The sequence below is a fragment of the Mercenaria mercenaria genome, unplaced genomic scaffold, assembly GCF_021730395.1.
Source record: "Mercenaria mercenaria strain notata unplaced genomic scaffold, MADL_Memer_1 contig_4717, whole genome shotgun sequence".
Lineage (NCBI taxonomy): Eukaryota > Metazoa > Mollusca > Bivalvia > Venerida > Veneridae > Mercenaria > Mercenaria mercenaria.
Window position 1 is genome coordinate 20,226 of NW_026462967.1, and position 23,725 is coordinate 43,950.

Sequence of the window (23,725 nt, forward strand, 5' to 3'; positions counted from 1 at the left end):
ATATTTCCAATACCTGAATAGAATCGACAATACTGAACTAAATAGAAAAAATAGTGCAACAACACACACTGAATTACGTACCAGTGTAACTGAACGGGGAATAGAAACGACTATGTAATAATATTATATTCTTTATCTATTTACGTCTCATCGAAAGTACAATGCCATTCAATTTTGAATTACAGGAGATTAATTTTTACACATACATGTCTTTTTACATCGACTTAAATTTATGTATAATTTAACTGAGGGGCAGCCGATAATTAAAGGTTTAAAAAGTCTTAAAACCAAAATAAGGTATTAAGAATTTGAAAAGTAATGAGGGCACTATTGTGCAAAATTAGGAATGGTTTAAAAACATCACCCTGGATCTGATCAAAGAAGAACTAATTAGCTACTGCTTCCCCTAGTGGATAAAAATACTCAAATCATACTACAGAGTCCAATAAAATGTTATATTAAGACATTATTTATAATGATAAAGCATATTAAACCTAATTATACAAAATGTTAAATCTAAGTTGAAGAATACTGTATGAGGTTTACGCCATCTTTGTTGGAGAGTATAAAAATCCAGTTTTTCATCTTCTGATAAAGTAACAAAATTTGTGTTCATATCTGATGTTTTTGGTTAAGATTGGTTGCTTAAATTCATCATATGAACGACTCTGAAATAGTACAAATAGTACATGTTTTTCAATTTCTGCAAACAGGACATATTCTGTCTTCAATAGGGAGGTTTACATACCTTCCTAAACTACTTGTCGCTATACTACATCTAAGTGCAGTAAAAGAGACTTTATGCTCTAAAAGCTTATGTAAATTCACATAATCTTCAGTTACAAAGTCGTCTTTTAGTAATTTAAAAGTCCTTAGTTGATTGCTCCCTCTTCTACACGTGTCAGTGTCTCGATTATTAAGAGTTTTCCATTCAGCTTTATGAAAGTGACATAGCTACTTCTACAACTTTATTACATTATTTTTAGATGACATATTGGCACACTGTCTTGAAACCTAAATCTAAATCTTAAATCTAAATAATCTAACTTCTCTAAACTAAATTCACATAATATAATCTTCAGTTACAAAGTCCTATTATAGTAATTTATAATTTATAAGTCCTTAGTTGATTTCCCCTTCTTCTGCCCTTGCCAGTGTCTTGACTGATAAGAACCGAAAGGAAAGACTTTGAAAAGCTTCTTGTCAGAATTTGTTAGCCGGATTTCAAAATATTTTGTAGAAGTGATCTCTAGGTAACCCTCTACCAAAATTGTCTAAACCATTCTGTTTCGGTGAAAAACATGGCGACCAGGGGGCGGGGCTTATCTACCCTATATGGCTATATTGTAAATTTCAAAAGTCTTCTTCTTCAAAACCACTTGGCAGATTTACACTAAACTTCATGATGCCCCCTATCAAAATTGCCAAAAGAATTGAAATCCATGCAAAACTCTGGTTGCTATGGCAACCGAAAGGAGAAACTTTAAAAAATCCAAAACAACAGTAGCTATGGCTTTGATATTTGGTATATGGCATCATCTTTTTTGTAATATATTTTATTTTTTATTTCCAATAAATACAGCACATTTAAAACATAATACATCAGTGACAGTTGTTCTTTTTTTCAATATTGATAAACAAAGTACTTTCTTAATTAATCTTCTATGTTCATTTTATTTTTATTATTTATGTCTATATTATTGGAAAAATGTGACAAAAAACCCAAAAAAAATAAAGGAGAGAAAAGAAAAGAATGAAAACATAAAGAAAATGAAGAATATATATACTGTTATTGATGGAAAATGCATTTTTAGCTCATACAAAATGTTATTAAGACAGCTCAAATTATTTCTCCAATACTATAAAAAAAACTGACCATTTTTGCCTGTGTTCTTCTATTTTGTTATGTATTGTGGTTATTTCCTGTTCTATTTTAATTCGTAGTTTCAAATATAAAATAAAATTGTCAAAGACAGGTAAATGTTTTGTATTTTTCACCTGAAAAATATAGGACTTCGTTAAAAAGATCAGAAAGTTTATTACATTTATATTTTGTCCGCTTACTAAATGACCAAAGCTGATTATTTCTAGATTAAATTATGCTGAGATGTTTAAGGCACTTAGGAAATCAGTTAATCTATTCCACATATGTTGACCATATTGGCATTCCCAAAATAAGTGCCTTGACTTTCTACATACATGTTACAAAAATCGCATAGACTTGAATTGGTTAATTTTACCTTTAATAGATACTTATTAGTGGAAATAAGACGGTGAATATATTTGTATTTAAAACTTCTCAGTTTTGAGTCTATGGTTGATTTGAATACTTGTCGGTATATATTTTTCCATTTTATTTCTTCTTTTTCTAGAACATCTTCCCATTTGGCTTCATGTTTTAATTTTTTTTTCTTTTTTTTTTTCATTTGCATTTTATACAAAAACGTATTTGGTGATTTTGTTTTAGACAGTGCTGTAAGTAAAGATTCATTTCTATCATATACTATGTCACTCTCTTTCATCTTTACCTTTATGTTTTGTGGTATACATTTAACCAGCTATTTTCTTTGCATATCATTCCAATGTAATTTTTGTTCAGATTACTTTCAAATATTAAAAATCCTCCCAGTTTACATGTTATTTGTCGTGTTGAGCGACCTGTGAAGTTTCTACTTTTTTCTATTTCATAAAACAATTTCCATGCTCCTTTGTTGTTTTCATCATTTATACGTTTAACCCAACATGCTTTCAATGCATTCAGAAAATACTTGAAATCCGTCATTTTTAAACCTCTTTCATCATAATTGAGTGTTAGTGTATCTCTCTTGAATTTTTTCTGGTTTATCATTCCATATAAATTGAAACATTGCTTTTATTATTTCATTAATTTTGCTATCTTAGGGTGTAGGTAGCACTGTAAGCGGGTATATTAATTTCGGCAGAGCAAAAGTCTTTATAACTGTTATTTTGCCGATGAGTGTCAATATTCTATGTTGCCATTGTTTAAGACAGTTTTTAAAACTAATTATCTTAGGTTCCAGATTATTATCAAGGTTTTGTTCATAGTCATTCGAAAAGATCATTCCTAGCGTTTTTGCTGAATCCGATGTCCAAATAAATCTATTTCTATGTTTAGTTTTAATATTTATGTTTTTAATCATCCAACTTTTAAAATAGTAGATTTATCAGTATTTAAATTTCCAAAATCTGTTATAACATCAGTTAGTCGTTTAAAGGAATTTTCTGTTCCACTATTAACGAAGGTTGCAAAGAGTGACTGTTTAATCTCTTGCCCATTTATTTCTATACCTTTTATTAATTTGTCTTTCGCAATATAATTGCTTAATATTTCCATACAAGTTATAAATAGCAGAGATGACAGTGGACATCCTTGTCTTACACATCTTTCGGTTTGAAAAGACTTTGACATGTAGTCGTTATTAATCACTACACTTAAAACATCATTATAAAAAGTTTTACCCATTTTATGAAGCTTTCACCAAAGTTCAAGTGCTTCAGACTTTTAAACATAAAGTTATGATCTAGACTGTCAAAGGCCTTTTCAAAGTCAGCAAGTAGGAGAAGCCCTGGTAATTTCTTTTTGTTCAAACATTCAATCATTTCAAATATTAATCTCACATTTTCCCCTATTTACCTTCCTTTGATAAAACCTGTTTGTGTACTTTCTATTATTGTTTGAATAACGTTTTTTAAGGATAACATGGTGTAATAGCCATAGTTCATATCTTGTAACTGGATGGTAATGTTTAAATGAAATTTGGTCACTTTCAAAATTTAAAACGTTTTACGGAGAGATTTTTTGAATTTTATCATTTTTGGGGGAGATAATCGGTATTGAAATTAACATTGATGCCCAATCTGACTAAAGTACATCTCCTTTTCGCTACGCTTAGGATCTGACAACGAGCTATTGATAGCCTCGTTCTGACGACCCTTCCGCTAGCCAATCAAAAGCTAACTTATAACATTCTGCAAGCTTTAAAAAGCCTTGGTTTTTGATATCTACAATTTTTATGTCGTACGATGTCAGACAGCCGGTTAGCTCAGTCGGTAGGGCACTTGCTCTGTAAGCGAGAGGTCCCGGGTTCGAGTCCTCGATTGACAGCAAATTTTTCTTACTCTTTGACATTCGAACAAGTTGTCTGATTGATTCAAATAAAAATAGATTTGCGAAAATAAAAATAGCAGTATTGGAAATCCAAAATATACAGAAGACGAATGTGAATGGGTCATTCTCAGATCTTCGTTTAGAAGATCAAGTACTTTAGTCAGACTGCATTGATGCCTATGGGAAATATATAATTTCTTTGATTATGAGAATCTGAGCTTGAGTTTCGAGAAAATTTTGCGGAAGAAAGCTGCATTTTATGATTCTGATACAAATATCAAAAAGAAATCTAAAATTCCCTGTAGGGAAAAGGAGAAAATTATTTTTTTCTAGTTTTCAGGGGTGATAACTCATGAAAAACCAAAATTTTCAGAAGAGGTAATGTAAAGGAAATTTTTGAGAACTTCTGTCACTATATAACTTGTCAATATGTACTTTTTTCTATCGTTTGACTTTTTCAAAGCTTACATTATCAAGTTGTATGTACGTTTTTGTTGAAAATGAGGCTTATTACGGGTAGATATCCTTAATCTGATTGAAATTGCTTTTGTTGCAATTTTGTAATCCACATTTAGCAAACTCATTGGTCGCCAGTTTGATAAGTTTAATAAATCTTTTCCTGTTTTTGGTGACAGTGAGGTTATCTCTTGTTTCTGTAATACTGTTAAATTTCCCGTTTGGTAAGAGTAGTGTATTGAACTGATGTAGTATTTTTTAAGTTCATTCCAGAAAGTTTTGTAGAATTCGCTAGTAATACCATCAGATCCTTGACTTTTTTTATTTTTCATTTCACTTAATGTATTGTAACATTCTTCCTCTGTCAGGATACCTTCACACGCTGTTTTATCCTTGTCACCTAATTTATTAATCGTTGGTTTGAAGAAGACTGAGCTATCATAGAAATTATACTTCTTCTTATATAAGAATTTATATAAAAAAAATTCTTCCCCTTGTAATATCCTTTTTGAGTCTGTTATTTCATTTGCTTTTATTTTTAGCTTAAAATTGTTTTTCTCTCTGCATTTTTCTTTCCCAGACTTGCAAAATATTTACTTTTTTTTTTCGATTAATTCAATATATAGCTTTACTTCTTAATATTGCTCCGTTTATTCTTTTATCATATATATTTTCAAGTTCTTGTTTTTTTTTCTTTTAATTTCTGTGGATATTTCATCGCTATTTGATCTGCCACTATGCAGTTTGGTTTCTAGAGTATCTATTTCTTTGACTAAAACTGTCTCATTTTCTTTATCTTTAAGTTTTTGATTGGTTGCATATTTTATTGTCTGATTTCTTATTTCCCTTTTTATAAGTTCCCATCATGTATTTGGATTAGCATCTTTATTATTTTCAGTCAAGAGACATATATTTTTCTTTATCTTATTTTGATTTCACTATCAAGGAGTAAACTATTATTTATTTTAAAACATCCTGGTCCTCTTTTATTTTCTAAGAAATTTATACTGATTTCGACCAATGAATCATCTGATTTATAACCCAGTTTGATATTACAGTTGTTAATTAGGTTAACAAGGTTATCAGAGATGAGAAAGTAGTCTAATCTGCTAAATATACATGGTTTTGTATTTGAGTGGCATGTGAATTGTGTTTTATGTGGATTAAAAAATCTCCAACTATCAATCAGATTATATACATCAATTAATTCATGTACGTTTTTCTGCATTTTTATGTGTTTCAAGTTGTCCATTCTTTTTATCTTTATTAATATCGATAACTGTGTTGAAGTCTTCTCCGATTAGTAAATTGATGTCATCCATTTTTAGCTCGACTATTCAAAGAACAGTCTTGCTATTCTACTCACCCTGGCGTCGGCGTCGGCGTCGGCGTCACACCTTGGTTAAGTTTTTGCATGAAAGTACATACAGCTATCATTTAAAGGCATATAGCTTTGAAACTTATTTATTCTTTTTCTAGGTCAATTACCAACCTCACTGGGTCAAGTTCCATAACTCTGACATGTATTTTGAGCAAATTATGCCCCCTTTTGCACTTAGAAAATTTTGGTTGAAGTTTTACATGCAAGTTACTATTTCCAAAACTAATGCAGATATTGAATTGAAACTTCACATGTGTCTTCGGGGTTATAAAACTAGTTGATAGCAGCAAGCAACATAACTCTGACCTTCATTTTGGTCAAATTATGCCCCCTTTTGGACTTAGAAAATTCTGGTTAAAGTTTTGCGTGCAAGTACATACAGCTATTACTAAAAGGCATATAGATTTGTAACTTATTTTTTCTTTTTCTAGGTCAATAACCAACCTGACTGGGTCAAGTCCCATAACTCTGACATGTATTTTGGATAAATTATGCCCCCTTTTGGACTTAGAAAATTCTGGTTAAGGTTTTACATGCAAGTTACTATCTCCAAAACTAATGCAAACATTGAATTGAAACTTCACATGTGTCTTTGGGGTTATAAAACTAGTTGATAGCAGCAAGTACCAGAACTCTGGCCTTCATTTTGGCCAAAATATATGCCCCCTTTTGGACTTAGAAAATTCTGGTTAAAGTTTTGCGTGCAAGTACATACAGCTATTACTAAAAGGCATATAGATTTGTAACTTATTTTTTCTTTTTCTGGGTCAATAACCAACCTCACTGGGTCAAGTTCCATAACTCTGACATGTATTTTGGGTAAATTATGCCCCCTTTTGGACTTAGAGAATCCTGGTTGAAGTTTTGCGTGCAAGTACATACAGTTATTACTTAAAGGCATATAGATTTGTAACTTATTTTTTCTTTTTCTGGGTCAATAACCAACCTCACTGGGTCAAGTCCCATAACTCTGACATGTATTTTGGGTAAATTATGCCCCCTTTTTGACTTAGAAAATTCTGGTTAAGGTTTTACATGCAAGTTACTATCTCCAAAACTAATGCAGATATTGAATTGAAACTTCACATGTGTCTTTGGGGTTATAAAACTAGTTGATAGCAGCAAGTACCAGAACTCTGGCCTTCATTTTGGCCAAAATATGCCCCCTTTTGGACTTAGAAAATTCTGGTTAAAGTTTTGCGTGCAAGTACATACAGCTATTACTAAAAGGCATATAGATTTGTAACTTATTTTTTCTTTTTCTGGGTCAATAACCAACCTCACTGGGTCAAGTCCCATAACTCTGACATGTATTTTGGGTAAATTGTGCCCCCTTTTTGACTGAGAAAATTCTGGTTAAGGTTTTACATGCAAGTTACTATCTCCAAAACTAATGCAGATATTGAATTGAAACTTCACATGTGTCTTTGGGGATATAAAACTAGTTGATAGCAGCACGTACCAGAACTCTGGCCTTCATTTTGGCCAAAATATGCCCCCTTTTGGACTTAGAAAATTCTGGTTAAAGTTTTGCGTGCAAGTACATACAGCTATTACTAAAAGGCATATAGATTTGTAACTTATTTTTTCTTTTTCTGGGTCAATAACCAACCTCACTGGGTCAAGTCCCATAACTCTGACATGTATTTTGGGTAAATTATGCCCCCTTTTGGACTTAGAGAATCCTGGTTGAAGTTTTGCGTGCAAGTACATACAGTTATTACATAAAGGCATATAGATTTGTAACTTATTTTTTCTTTTTCTAGGTCAATAAACAACCTCACTGGGTCAAGTCCCATAACTCTGACATGTATTTTGGGTAAATTATGCCCCCTTTTGGACTTAGAAAATTCTGGTTAAGGTTTTACATGCAAGTTACTATCTCCAAAACTAATGCAGATATTGAATTGAAACTTCACATGTGTCTTCGGGGTTATAAAACTAGTTGATAGCAGCAAGCAACATAACTCTGACCTTCATTTTGGTCAAATTATGCCCCCTTTTGGACTTAGAAAAATTCTGGTTGAAGTTTTACATGCCAGTTGCTATCTCCAAAACTAATGCAGATATTGAATTGAAACTTCACATGTGTCTTCGGGGTTATAAAACTAGTTGATAGCAGCAAGTCCCATAACTCTGATATGCATTTTGGTCAAATTATGTCCCCTTTTGAACTTAAAACTCTTTTGATATTTAACATTTTGGGTAATATTTTCCTGCTTCTGGGACAATATTTCGAATAGTCGAGCTTGGCTGTCTTACGGACAGCTCTTGTTAGAATTTTGGACTCACTTTTTTCAAAAAGCTTTGGGTCATCATTGTTTAGACCGTATAAATCATCTTATGGTCTTCTACCAAGTGAGTTCAAATTATGACCCTAGGTTAAAATATGGCCCCGCCCTGGGGGTCATATGGTTTACATAGACTTATACAGGAAAAATTTTGAAAACCTTCTTGTCCAAAACCACAGCGCTTAGGGCTTTGATATTTTGTATGTAACATCATCTAGTGGTCCTCTAGTAAGATTGTTCAAATTAGCCCCTAGGGTTAAATATGGCCCGCCCCGGAGGTCACATTATTTGTATAGACTTATAAAGGGGAAATATTTGAAAATCTTCTTGTCCGAAACCACAGGGCCTAGGGTTATGATATTTGGTTTGTAGCATCATTAAATAGTCCTCTACCAAGATTGTTCAAAGTATCCACCTAGGGTCAAATATGGCCGCGCCCTAGGGCTCATACGTTAATATAGACTTATATAGGAAAACATTTTGAAAATCTTCTTGTCCAAAACCGCAGGGTCTAGGGCTTTGATATTTGGTATGTAGCATCATTTATTGGTCTTTTACCAAGTTTGTTCAATATATCCCCCTAGGGTCAAATATTGCCCCGCCCAGGCCCTGGTCACATGGTTTACGTAGACTTTTATTTGAAAACACTTTAAAAATCTTCTCGTCTGAAACCACAACACCTAGGCCTTTGATGGTTTTTTGTAGCATTGCCTTATGGTCCTCTACCAAGATTGTTCAAATTATTAACCTAAGGTGAAAAAAAGCCCTTCCCTGGGGATCTATAGTTTTACATAGACTTATATAGAAAAAAATCTTCTTGTCTGAAAATTCAAGGCCTAGATCTTTGATATTTGGTATTATCATTGTCTAGTTTATTTCTAACAAGATTGTTCGAATTATGCTCCTTGGGGTGAAAAGAGGCCCCGCCCCGACCTACGTTCTTGTTTTTTTAAGATACAGCCCTGACATTTGGGTGACATGTACAGTTTTGAACACTGATCTTAAAACTGACTTTCAGTGACCATGAGTCTGACCTACTGGCCTACTTTCTTAATATTTCAGCATCAGTTTGACATTTACATATAGCTCGTATTACTCAGGTAAGAGAGCTAGGGTCATGATGACCCTCTTGTTAACATGATTGTATTGAAAACTTTATAATTTACTCTTATTAGTTTCCACTTGAATAAATATATGCCTTTGTTGATTAACAGATCTAAATTGTTGTCAAGCTAAATCCCAATACACTTCCGAATTTGATGTATACTTTACGATCCCAAGATAAAATCGCATAGCTCTTTTTTATACGGCATTTATACATTAATACGATTTTTGGCCCATATTGAAGCTCCATCTGCCATAACTGGTCATATTGTTGAATTATATAATATCACAAAAGAAAGCATTAAATGGCAGGGTACCCATAGATTCTTATTTAGCAATAAGTAACCCTAATGCCCTACTCGCACTTTCAGCTAAACAGTTTGCTGTTTTGTTGTAATCTAAATATTTTGTAAGAACAAGACCCAAGTATGTTTATTGTCCTACGATTTGTAAAGTATGGTAACTACACGTGAAATTAGTTTTAGTTCTATTGAATAACAATTAAGTATCTCATTATAAACTGACAGTGAAATATATTAGACCAGAACAATGCGTTTCATGTCCTAACATTTTATTAAACGAATGTAGCAGTATGCAGATGAACATTAATACAATTAACTAAATTGTCCACTTTTCATCTTGTATTATAACTGTGTTGAACAAACAGATTCTTCACACATGTGAGGAATTCGTGCGAATTCGTGCAAATATTTCACAAAAAAACGTATGCATATGTCACAAATATGTGAAATGTTTCGCATCTGTACCCCTATTAAATCAAAAACGTACATTTCACTTACCAGAACAGAAAGAAAATAAATGCAATAAGATTGTTTAGACGAAAACCTCACATGTACATGCAGAGCGGTGAGAAACATAGCATCATCCTTTACACGCAACACCGCACATCATAACAAAACAGAAAATAACAGAACATAACTGATCCTGAAAGAACAGAACAAAACAGAATAGAATTGAAGAGAATTTCTAATACTGATATCTATCGGCCGCATGCACCCATGGGGTCCCATTTATACTGTTAAATGCTTGTATATAAGTGTTGTGTTTTTGTGTCCTGATATGTCAACGATAAAGGTAATACCAAGTCAGTGGAATGAAGTGCTCCGTTGAATCGTAAATATCACAGAAACGAATAGTTCACACATTTGAGGCATATAAAATTGTACGAATACGTCACAAATATGTGAAATTTACGGAGATATTTATCTTAGACTCCTAAAACACGCGGGGTGTTTTAAAAATATCTAGGTGGAGGACCCACATTTATACTTCGTTTAAGAATTCAATGCACTGAGAATCGGCTATGGCTTGCTTTGGAAATAATCAGATGAAAACTTATTATTTGTTCTTTAGCCAGAATGTAAGAGCATACACTTACATTGTATATCAGCAAGGTGTCAGATAGTTATGTTTTTAATATAAAATATTTCTGTTTTATTGTAAGGAGATGAAGATTTCTTTACGTATCAAGTAATTTGGTTGACAAAAATGAATGAAATTTTAGCGATAAATTTAAAACTAATCAATATATTTTGAAAATGTAAAAAGTTTCCTTTACCGCCCTTTTGAGTTCTTTATAATGAGGTATAATGTAAATGGTATTGCTTTATATTTCAAGAAACTTGTTACGGGAAAAGTGGATCAAGTCAGAGAGTGCTTAGTTTGCATCTATTTCAGTTTATATAAGCGGTATAGTAGCATACTCGTGGATTTTCTTTGTAACTAAATACAGAAATATACAAACAGCTTATATTTTTGCATTGGTGTTTTCAGAAACAGAAGAAGAAAGATATTTGCTGGCGCAACACCGAAAAAAGCAAAGAGGTAAGATTTAGTGGTTTACGGAAACAAATTAAAAGAGTAATGATGTCGATAGATTTTTTTACAAGTTACTTGCCCGTCAGTTCATTGAAATTAGAGAGTTTGAGATTTCAACCGTCGCCTTCTCCTTCAACGTCTCTTGCGAAGTTAACGTATGAAGTTGAAGTTCGATTAAAATTCCTTGAGATTTCAAACATTAGAATGAACCTTACTTCTTTTAATCCGCCCATTCAATTTATCCGTAATTATGATCGTTTTTTTTCGTGCATTTTGATACCAGTTGTCCGAAAGGGCAGGAATTTTACAAGAGATTTTAAAAATGAAAAAATGAAAATTAAATAAAAAAAAACATTTCAATTAATATAATCACAGCATGGATTTTAGAGCGATTACCAAAAAAAATAAAATAAAATAAAATAAAACGATAAAACAAAGAACAATGTAAAAACTCGTTAGTCTTGCAGCTGAGCTCCAAACATTTAGATTTTATATAAAATTACGTCAGTATAGTCAGTATACAATGCACGGTTGTAAATCATATATGAGAGGAAATCAAAATGATTATTACATATTACCAAAAATTATTTTCCATTGGGTTTCAATGGACCGCGATCGTGCAATATTTTTCCATAACATGACGTTGAACGCTTTCATATCGGACTAGTCCCAATCCGTGACTCTAGTTACCTCCCCTGACGGTCCGTCCATTGCGGATTCGTTTCTGTAGATTTTTGTTGCTATTGTGTGTTTGTTTAATTTGTAATTTATGCAACATTTTGTTTACTTTTACGCTTTGATTAATCTGACCTATTAGATACTGGCATGTCGTAGTTTATCAAACTGAAATGAAATGAAAGTTATAATTACGTCATGGGTTGGACTTATATAGGATGTGGAATGTTTTCTTAACGTTGTAATGGAAAGAATCGCGTGACGTCCATGCGCACGTTGCGACAACAAGTTGACGTCATTTTCGCGGAAAATACTAATGCACATCAATTTGATTTGTTTATTGCGTTTTCGGAGAATTTTTTTCCGTATTTTTTCCTGTCTTTCGTGACAGAACTATACTTTAGATATAAATTAATCATTTGATAGTGGATATGTAATATAAAGGTTATCAACTTTGTATGTGGATATGTGCACTCGTTCTTTCGCGGACAATATTGCGCTCCTAAAGTCGCGCAATATTACCGCTGCAGAACTCGTGCATATATCCAAATACAAAGTTAATAACCTATAATGTTCATATCAACGTGATAATGACATTCTGTATGACTCTGTATAATGCCAAACTCTCAGACAGCACAATATGATTTTAATATACTATTTTATAAGTAAAGCATCTGCGGATCCAGGAATTTTGGTTAGAGGGACACCAACATTAAAGAGGGGGTCACCCATTTCATGGGGGGGGGGGAGGGGGTGGCGTGGGGTCATACCGAGTTTCAAGACCGACTTTCTTTGTAAAATGTAAGAATCAAAGGGGGAATTAACCCACAATGTCCCTCTGCCAGGCTCTGGTTCCGTGCATTTAAAGAATGGAGTTATCCCATACGGCTAACAGGAAACGTCTCTCATCATGATATCATAGATCTGAAGTTGTCTGATACTTCAGAAGAATTTTCCGTCTTCCTAGTACCATTTTATGTTTATAATTAAAACGCAATTGTCGTATCAAGTGTCCGACAGAAACAGATTGATTTTATTTGGATGTGAAAATAAAATGTTCCACCAAATGATAATCGCGCGTAATTATTTATTTTTCAAGTAAAATGACTGTCATGCCATGTGCCTCCATCCAGATTTCAGTCCTTGATGCCGAGTATGTGGACAGAGTAGATGTAAAAAGAATGAAGTTTCGACTTTCGTGATAATCACATCTTCGGACGTTCAAAACTTCACTTCATACGACAAAAAGGCCCATCTGGTAAAATCGATACCGCCTGGGGACACAAATATGCCGTAGAAGTTAAAGTTTGAACAAAATCTCAAAGTTTCTCAAAATCAGTTGATAACTTCATACTTCCAGGTTCAATTCAATGTATTTAGTTAAAATCATTAGCCATACAAAACTTCATTATTCTTATATCTATTGATAGTGTTTCGCATCAAATTTAGTCTAATTATGTATATGGATAATCAAATAACTTAATAAGCAGAAATCCTGAAACTAAGCTTTTTATTTCGCATAGTAATAAAGAGAAGTCTTAGGCTTACGTGATATTACATGGAAAACTTTAGTAGCAACGTGTGATATAAATAAAATACACGCATATCGGTGACGCTTTACCCAAAATGTATATGAGAGACGTTGAAGGGGAAGGCGAAGTTTGACATCTCAAACTCTCTATTATTTTGGTAAATACGTCTTGTACTAAGCACAAACAAATTGATGACATTCTCATCGCTTTTGACAACTGCAATGGTGTATCAATAATATGCAAAAACACGATGCAAAATTGCGATATTAGTAAAATCGTGTTACCGCGTTTGTTATCTCGTATTTTCGCACTAACGTCCTTTTCTTACCAGTGTACAAGGGGCCAGTGATATTGGCTTTATATCAAAATATCGAGGAATCGGTCAAAACTAAACTGTCAACAAATGATTATCATAAATATGATTACAAGTGATGCGTTGTTAGTGGAATGGCGTAAAGGTTTATAACTTCTGTAATGATTTTTTATGAATATTGTTAGAATTTAGTTTTCAAAACCATAAAACTATCAAATACAGAAAAACAAACCTTTGTTTCAAACCAGTGGTCGGATATTTACGGAATACAGTTTTGTTCATATCCTACCACCGCCCGTCAAAGCGCGGTGGTAGGATGACAGGATAGTAGGACGGTAATGGTAGGATAGTAAGATGGTAGGAATGCAATTGAAGCATAGGACAGCGATAACAGGATGATAAGATAGCGATAGTTGGATGATAGGATAATATATTGTCATCCTACCATCCTGTCATCGCTATCCTATCATCCTACGATCTGCTATCCAACCATCTTATCATCCTACCATCGCTATCCTACTATCATACCATCGCCGTCCTACCATCCTACCATTGCTATCCTACAATCCTACGATCTACTATATAACCATCTTATTATCCTACCATCGCTACCCTCCCATCCTTCGATCTGCTATCCAACTATCCTATTATCCTACAATCGCTATCCTACTATCCTACGATCTGCTATCTCACCATCGCTATCCTACTATCCCACCATCCTATCATTGCTATCCTACCAACCTACGATCTGCTATCCAACCATCCTATATCCTACCATCGCTATTCTACTATCCTACCATCGCTATCCTACTATTCTACTATTGTTATCCTACCATTCTACCATTGCTATCCTACCATCGTACGATCTGCTATCCAACCATCTTATTATTCTACCATCGCTATTCTACTATCGAACCATCGCCGTCCTACCATCCTACCAGCTTACCATCCTACGATCTACTATCCAACCATCTTATTATCCTACCGTCGATATCCTACTATCATACCATCGCCGTCCTACCATCCTACCATTGCTATCCTACAATCCTACGATCTACTATCCAACCATCTTATTATCCTACCATCGTTATCCTACCATCCTACCATTGCTATCCTACCATCCTACGCTCTGCTATCCAATCATCTTATAATCCTATCATCGCTATCCTACTACCCTACCATTGTTATCCTACAATCCTACGATCTACTATCCAACCATCTTATTATCCTACCATCGTTATCCTACCATCCTACCATTGCTATCCTACCATCCTACGCTCTGCTATCCAATCATCTTATAATCCTATCATCGCTATCCTACTACCCTACCATTGTTATCCTACTATCCTAGGATCTGTTATCTTACCATCGCTATCCTACGCTATCCTACTATCCCACCATCCTATCATTGCTATCCTACCATTCTACGATCTGCTATCCAACCATCCTATTATCCTACCATCGCTATTCTACTATCCTACCATCGCTATCCTACTATTCTACCATCGCTATCCTTCTATTCTACTATTGTTATCCTACCATCGTACGATCTGCTATCCAACCATCTTATTATTCTACCATCGCTATCCTACTATCGAACCATCGCCGTCCTACCATCTTACCATCGTACGATCTGCTATTTAACCATCTTATTATCCTACCGTGGCTATCCTACTATTCTACCATTGTTATCCTACCATCCTACGATCTACTATTCAACCATTTTATTATCCTACCATTGCTATCCTACTATCATACCATTGCCGTCCTACCATCCTACCATTGCTATCCTACCATCCTACGATCTATTATCCAACCCTTCTATTATCTTACAATCGCTATCCTACTATCATACCATCGCCGTCCTACCATCCTACCATTACCATCCTACCATCCTAAGATCTACTATCCAACCATCCTATTATCCAACTTCTTGCCGTTTAATATTCTGTCACATCCAAACTCCAAACACTCCCGCACCCTGCATCTTTTATTTAGTTTCTTGCTCTTTAGTAAACTGTCTCCTGTCACACACACACACATACACACACACACGCAAACGCACACGCACACACAAACATCCTTCTTCCTTCCCCCCCCCCCCCCCCCCCCCGTCCCTCACACCCTCCCAGTCCCTCACATGCCCCGCCAAAAAGTCTTTAGATATGTTTCTTCTTTAAATTTTGCTTCCCTCCTTGTCTAAAAAACACTTTCGGGCGTATATTGCTCCGCTGGGCGAAGCTCTTGTTTGGTATATCTCTGTTATTGATGATATGATCTATACCATCTAGAGGTTTTACTGATAAAAGCAGTGATAAGCATAAAATACATGTAATTGTTTTATCATTGAGGTAATAAAATTTGACCGCATGAACGCAGAATAGGGATGTCCGCAAAATAGCAATTTACCCAGAATTCTTTCGAACAAATATTTTAAGCAGATAGACTGGATATTTACGTTTTATACACAATTACTGTCGTTGCATTGAATGAAATTTTTGTTTGATTGAATAAAAATTGGCAAACATTGAATAAATATTTTGTCACATTGCATGTTTTTGTTTGTATTTTTTTTACAATAAATATATATCAAAAGATAGAAAAAATATATGAAACATTAAAAATGTTTCTGTTTTACAATAAATATTTTAAGACATTGAATGAATATATAAAGATAGACAATAATTAAAAAAGATATAATATTGCAACACATTACACGCCATAGTAACAGGACTCTTAAAAAGAATATTTATTACAATATATTTCTTTACTTTAAACGAACAATTATTTTCGTCTCACTGGCACCAGAACAGAAAGAAAATGCCTTTGTACGTATTATACCTTACCCCTAGGTATTCTATGGTCATGACCATGGTCATGAACGGGAAATATATTAACCCGTTTCAATCGCGCATTTCATACCTTAAACACGCAGTTCGGTAAATGTGTACTATGGATATCAAACAAGTGGTAATTTATCTTCCATTGTGTACCGGTCACACAAAAATTTGCTTGAACTTCCCTGGTGAAGTTCCGTTCTAGATTACAAAACCATTCTGATTGGCTGTTGTGAAAATGCATGTCAATCGTCATTTTTCTACACGTGTTCGCTAAAATGTGAAAATGCAGCATAAATGTGCAGAATGAATAAAATACACAGAACAGATGCAGACCAATGTACAATTTGAAATTAAAGATCATATACAAGATGAATTTCATTCATCATTTCGGGTTTTAGTGTGAAATTGTGATTTTTTAAAGTGTGTTTTTGCTTGTTTACATTTCGTCAAACATGTGCACACTGCCGTTACCTCTAGACCGAATGTGCATTAGGGAAGGTCACGCAGGTTTTTTCTATAACGTTGACGAAAGCATAAAATATGTTGATAATCTCAGCAATATGGAATAATGAGACAATGTGACTGGTGCACGATGGAAGATAAATTATCGCTTGTTCAATATACTTGGTACTCATTCACCAAACTGCGCGTTTAAGTTGAGAAATGTACGATTGAAACGGTTAGTATATTTTCCCCTTCATGACCATGGTTCGTATAAAATACCAAGGGGTAAGGTATAACATGTACAATGGCATTTTCTTTCTGTTCGGTTGCCAGTGTTTCGTCGGGGATTTCAAAACTTACTTGTGCGCAAGCGCATTTGGCCGTTTTAGACTGGCTGACCGTTATTTGCGATAGAATGTACAATCTAACGCCGTAAAATTAGTTTGAAAGAGAGGTCTTGATAGACCTCTCCAATAAATCGATCAATCTTTTCTACTTGCGAATTGATCCCTGCTTTGCACTACACATAGCGTAAGCGGGTACCAAACTTGGCTTTTTATCATAGGAAGTGATTAACCGGTATAATAGTAGTAGTAATTTTTGTATCCGGTTTATGATACGCACATTGCAAAGCGGGTGTTGAAGCGGCAAGCTGGTGTTCCCAGTGTCAGTTTCACTGTAGTCTCTTCCACGTGTTTACACTACATATTGCTTGACAGATCAGTGTAACAGACTAAGTTTCACTGTTGAAAATCTTCTTATTTCAAGAGAATTGATGGTGAAAGTGCAGTTTTTAAAACACGCTGAAATGTTACAAAATGCGTTTTATGATCGTCACATATGCTCAATTCATGTTAAAATGCCTAAAAAATATTAGCTAAACTTAGGCAGGAGCTAACAGTGACTTACATTTGAAAAATTATCATTGCTTAATTAAAATGAGTGTCGTTCAGAGGCGTATAACTATACCTCGTGATACAATCCCTTTGCATCTGAACTGCAAACAATGGTTTTATTCATTGACAAATCACATAAAGAAATGTCCTAAATCACCCACCATGTACCTAAACCTAATGGAACGTGAACAAAAGTCATTTGGTACTCTTGGATATTATCACCGTCCTATAATGTGCCATATCGTAGTTTACAGTGCTAGTGAATTTTCTAGGGAAAAAAAACAAAGATTTTTGTACAATCACCCTATCGTCCTCTTGAGGTCACATTTTCTATTCGATCGTCATGAAACATCGACAGAATGTTTGTACTTATAAAATCAAGGTCAGTTTCTAAAGTAGGTTTACTTAGATAAAACAACTAGTTCACCAGACCAAATCATAAGAAATCATGATTTTCAAAATATTCACGTCGTCTTATATTTTATTTAGGGTCAAAAACTAGGCCGCCGATCTTCTAGATCACTGCCTGCTTTATAATGTCCCCATCTTTATCTCTTTTTTTTTCATTCAAATTAAACATACTAAGTTTTGAACTAAAATGCAATATTTTTAGGATTAAGCAAGTATCAAATAAAAGTAGCAATGTTAAATATATGACTTGTACACATGTATGCTTTTTTTTCAATTACAGAGAGATAACGTGCATACATTGTCTGTAAGTACTGACCTGGCACTCATGAATATTCCGTTTGTGTTCTGTAAATAAATTTTCGGTATCCGAACCTAATAGCGATATAACTATTGAAAAACGAATACAAGATATACATTTCTACATTGACATCATGTCACATGTGCACAAAGCTGTGCGGACAAAACTTTCAGCTGCCAATCCCGGAGTTATGGATTCGAGTCATATGATTTGCCATAGTTTTAGTTCGACTATTTTACTCACCCTAGCGTCGGCGTCACACCTTGGTAAGTTTTGCATGCATGTGCATATAGCTATCATTCACAGGCATATAGCTTTGAAACTTATGTTTTTCTTTTTCTATGTCAAGTACAAACCTCACTGGAGCAAGTTTCATAACTCTAGACATGTATTTTTGCCAAATTATGCTCCCTTTTGGACATAGAAAGTTCTGTCAAAGTTTTGCATGCAAGTTACTCTCTCCAAAACGATCCCGCCCGCTTAGCTCAGTAGGTAAGAGCGTTGGTCTACGGATCGCGGGGTCGCGAGTTCGATCCTCGGGCGGGGCGTATGTTCTTCGTGACTATTTGATAAAAGACATTGTGTCTGAAATCATTAGTCCTCCACCTCTGATAATTCATGTGGGGAAGTTGGCAGTTACTTGTTTGTACTGGTACAGAATCCAGGAACACTGGTTAGGTTAACTGCCCGCCGTTACATGACTGAAATACTGTTGAAAAACGGCGTTAAACCCAAAACAAACAAACAAACTCTCCAAAACTAATACAGATATTGAAATTAAAACTTCACGTGTCCTCAGGGTTATAACTAAGTGATAGCATCAAGTCCCATAACTCTGACATGCATTTTTGGCCAAATTATGCCCCCCCCACACACACACACCCTCAAAAAAAATGCCAGACATTTTAACCCCCAATAAACGGGATCCTGTCTGATCCAGCCTAATAAGGGTCCATAAAACCCCTGTAGACTTGACGTGCAGTCCATGTCAGAGGATTATAAATTTTAATGATATGTAAAGATAATTGGTTATTTTCAGTGTTTTACATTTCATTGATTGAAATGCAGCTTTTTTTCAGAATATACTTACTTATATGGAAACAGTTAATAAATATATGTTTCTCTTTGTCTATCCATATTTCACAAAGATGGAAAATCTGTTAGCTGCATGATTCATCAAATAAATTGTATAAAACTGCATCCAAATGATCATAAAAATGTTGAATGATTGCTAAATTTGTATCATATATATAAAGTTAACATTACTGTAACAAATTAATATTTGAATCATTTCAACAGAAAGGTCTTTTCAACATTTATTGCATATCTCTGCAAATCCAGACTATACCCAGTCACATAAACGATTTGCCAAAACTGAATGCATGGTCTCAATTAAATGCAGCCTGTAGTTGGGAATGTATAAGTTTGATGAAACGCATTTCATTGAACGATCTATTAAGCAATCTATTATATATGCGTTTCGTTAAGCGATCCATCAAGCAATCCATTATACGATCTATTATGCGATCCATTATACGATCTATTATGCGTTCCATTGAGCGATCTATTATGCGTTCCATTAGCGTGTTGTTAAATGACACATTTATGTTAATTAGCGATCCATTAGCTCATTTGCATGTGAAATTGGAACACGACTTGGATGGTGTTTATTGGATTAACAACTCGCTTGCGGATCATGGTTTTAGTGGCGTTTATTGACAGTGTCTATTGGGCATTTTTGTTTGGGATTGTTCAAAATACACATGATTTATCTGTGCATAAATTATTCATTAAAATAGGTGTCTGAATGCGTTTTCTTTATATAGAAATGAGCAGAAATGAGATATAAATGTTACTGATATTGTTGTATCTTATCACTTTGTTTAGGCCTAATTTAATAAGGCTTTGTAAACTCGTTATAAAGATGAGAAAAAAAAGGTGAAAAATATCAGTTGCAATCTGTGTACTGCACAGTAGCTATACAGTAGCTTGTTATGATAAACAGAAGCAAGTCTATCAATCGTCCAGTCTTGTATATTGGCTTTTTCCACCAATACGCAGACTACAGGCCACATACTTTGCATACCAGAATCAGTGCCTTTATAGGCAGATAGTTTTGAAACTTATTTTTGAAGGTCAATAATCAACCTCACATGATCAATTCCCGTAACTCTGACATGTATTTGGGCCAAATGATGCCCCTTTTGGACTTAGAAAATCCTGGTTAAAGTTTTGCATGCAAGTTCCGATCTCCAAAACTAATGCAAATATTGAACTGTAACTTCATACGTTTCTTCGGGTTTATACAACTAGGTGATAGCATCAAGTCCCATAACCCTGACATGTAGTTTTCAAAAATGTCCCCTTTTGAACTTAAAAAATTCTGGTTAAAGTTTTGCATGCAAGCTACTCCCTCCAAAACAAATGCAGATACTGGATTGAAACTTTTTAGATATTTTAACATGCATCTATTAGGATAAAATTCCTGCTTCTGGGACAACTATTCGAATAGTCGAGCATTGACTGTTTACGGACAGCTCTTGTTTTAAAAGTTATCTCCAAACCTAACAGGCGGGAAAATTGTTACACTTATCATGTTTTTATGGCTTATTTATTGGAAGAAATATACTAGAATTCTATCCGTTCTAGTAAACCGTAATAGAAAATGCCGCTGTGACTAAAAACCTTTAAAACGTTTTGGATCTAAAGACAAATTACTTGTCACCAGCGTTTCCAAATATTGTCAGGAAACTGCAGGACTGGACAAGTGTTCTTTCATTCAAAGGATAGTTCATAACACTGATGTCAGTAGGTGAAAACAAAAGAAATCATGAAATAAATACTCAAAAAGTAATTTAAGAATAAAGGCATTGTCAATAAAATACACTGACTTTTAAAGTAAAAAAAATCCGAATAATCTTAACCTATGTTAACGTACATGGAACTCGGAGAGCTTAATTACCATTACGACACGGTGTTATTAGACTCATTCAGGATAAATAACGAAATCGCTCAAAAATTGTCATGTCTCACAAATCAGTAGTGACTTTTTAGTCTTCATAACTGATTGGGACCAGAGAAGATATATTTTCTCTCTCTGATCCTCGAGGTCCAGTTAACTTTCAGAGAGAGAGAGAAAATATACCTTCTCTGGTCCCAATCAGTTAAAAAGACTAAAATGTCACTACTGATTTGTGAGACATGAAAACAGAGATTTGAGTATATATATGCAAATATTGAACCAGTACGAATGTGTAGTACAATTCGGGCTCGTATATAAAGCAGCACCGAAACTAATCTTATTTGGTTAGTGGACTTGCTGTGGCATGTGCGAGTTCGTTTGTACTGCTAGGCGCTTTGCCGTAATTGGTCTGGTATATTGTGGTGGTGATTTAGTTCGTATAAATTCTCTCTACTATATAATAATTTATAATGCGAACTTGTATCCTAGCGAATCTCACGTATGGGAAAGTCAACTGTTCTGAATATAATTATATCCCTTAATGCAAACTATCTCTATATATTCAATGTATCCTCGAGATCCAGTTAACTTTCAGAGAGAGAAAATATAGCTTCTCTGGTCCCAGTCAGTTAAAAAGACTAAAATGTCACTACTGATTTGTGAGACATGAAAACAGAGATTTGAGTATATATATGCAAATATTGAACCAGTACGAATGTGTAGTACAATTCGGGCTCGTATATAAAGCAGCACCGAAACTAATCTTATTGGGTTAGTGGACTTGCTGTGGCATGTTCGAGTTCGTTTGCACTGCTAGGCGCTTTGCCGTAATTGGTCTGGTATATTGTGCTGGGGATTTAGTTCGTATAAATTCTCTCTACTATATATATATATATATATATATATATATATCTCACATATTTGACATCGCGGGAGTGTAATAAAGCAATTAAATATAAACGATAATACACAAGTGTAATAAAGCTTTGACGTCAACGTCGTTTATAGTATTGGAAACGTTGGTTAAATTGACTTGTTTATATAGTAAAAGAAAGTAGAATTGTTGATGTTTCGACAGAAAAGACTATCATGTGATAAAAAGATTATTAATTTGTGTCTTTCCATATTGAATTTATTAAACTCGTTGAATAAAATTGATAAAATGCTCGGCAGAGCCTCGTATTTTATCGTTTAATTCAACTCGTTTTATAAATTAAAATACGAAGATACACTCTCTCTCTCTCTCTCTCTCTCTCTCTCTCTCTCTCTGTTTTGACAGGATAAGGTAACATGTGGTAAAAAGAATATTACAGAGCATCGCATTTTATGATTTTTTTCAACTCGTATAATAAATTCATTGTGAAAAGACACTCATGTAATATCCTCTATTTATTAAACTTTTTTCATATGTTTTTTTTTTTGTATCGCATACAGATACGGAGAAAAAGGATAATCTGACTAAATTAAACCTAGATGGAGACACGGAAGCCATAAACACGACGATGGCAGATGCTTGTAATGTCATTCCTGAGCCGATAGAGCCTGTCATTTCTGAGCCGATAGAGCCGTCAGAGAAGTATGAAACGTAAAAAAAACAACTATTTTTGGTTAATAGTTTTAATGTGGAAATCTATATATATATAAATATATGTGATACATTTAGATAATTTGTGATGTACATACAGATACTACATTAATAATGATCTTTGCGTGACAAAAAGGTCCGATTCAATTCAGCTGATATTTGTTTATAGTAGTACAAATGTGTATTCTTTTCAATGAAATTATATGCATGTTTATTAAACCTCTAAGAATACGTCGTATTACATCGTTATATGATAGACTTTGATAGTATTTCTACGAATTGTCTCTAGTATTCAAATTTGTCAATTGCAAGAATAACTACGTGAAAAGAATGGAAGATTGGGTGAATGATATAGTAAAACTTAAACTTGAAATAAAAGTTAAGAGTATGATATACTTTTTATACGTCCGAAGGGACGTATTATGTTATACCCCGGTGTCCGTCCGTTCGTCCTTCTGTCCGTCCCTCTGTCAGCAAGCAATTTCGTGTCCGCTCTGTAATTCTTGAACCCCTTGAAGGTTTGAATATACTTGATACAAATGTTGACCGCATCAAGACGTTGTGCAGAG

The 23,725-nt window shown here is 34.2% G+C and overlaps 1 protein-coding gene across 1 annotated transcript in view; it reads left to right on the forward strand.

Annotated features, from left to right (window-relative positions):
• The window catches only part of LOC123552619 (uncharacterized), a gene marked incomplete at its 5' end in the record, with an annotated part of 60,604 nt that overhangs the window by 20,026 nt on the left and 16,853 nt on the right, over window positions 1–23,725 (forward strand). The window contains 2 exons of the mRNA XM_045342361.2: window positions 11,156–11,206; window positions 23,006–23,147. Of these exons, the coding sequence (XP_045198296.2) occupies window positions 11,156–11,206; window positions 23,006–23,147 (193 nt within the window). The remainder of the gene's footprint in view (window positions 1–11,155; window positions 11,207–23,005; window positions 23,148–23,725) is intronic.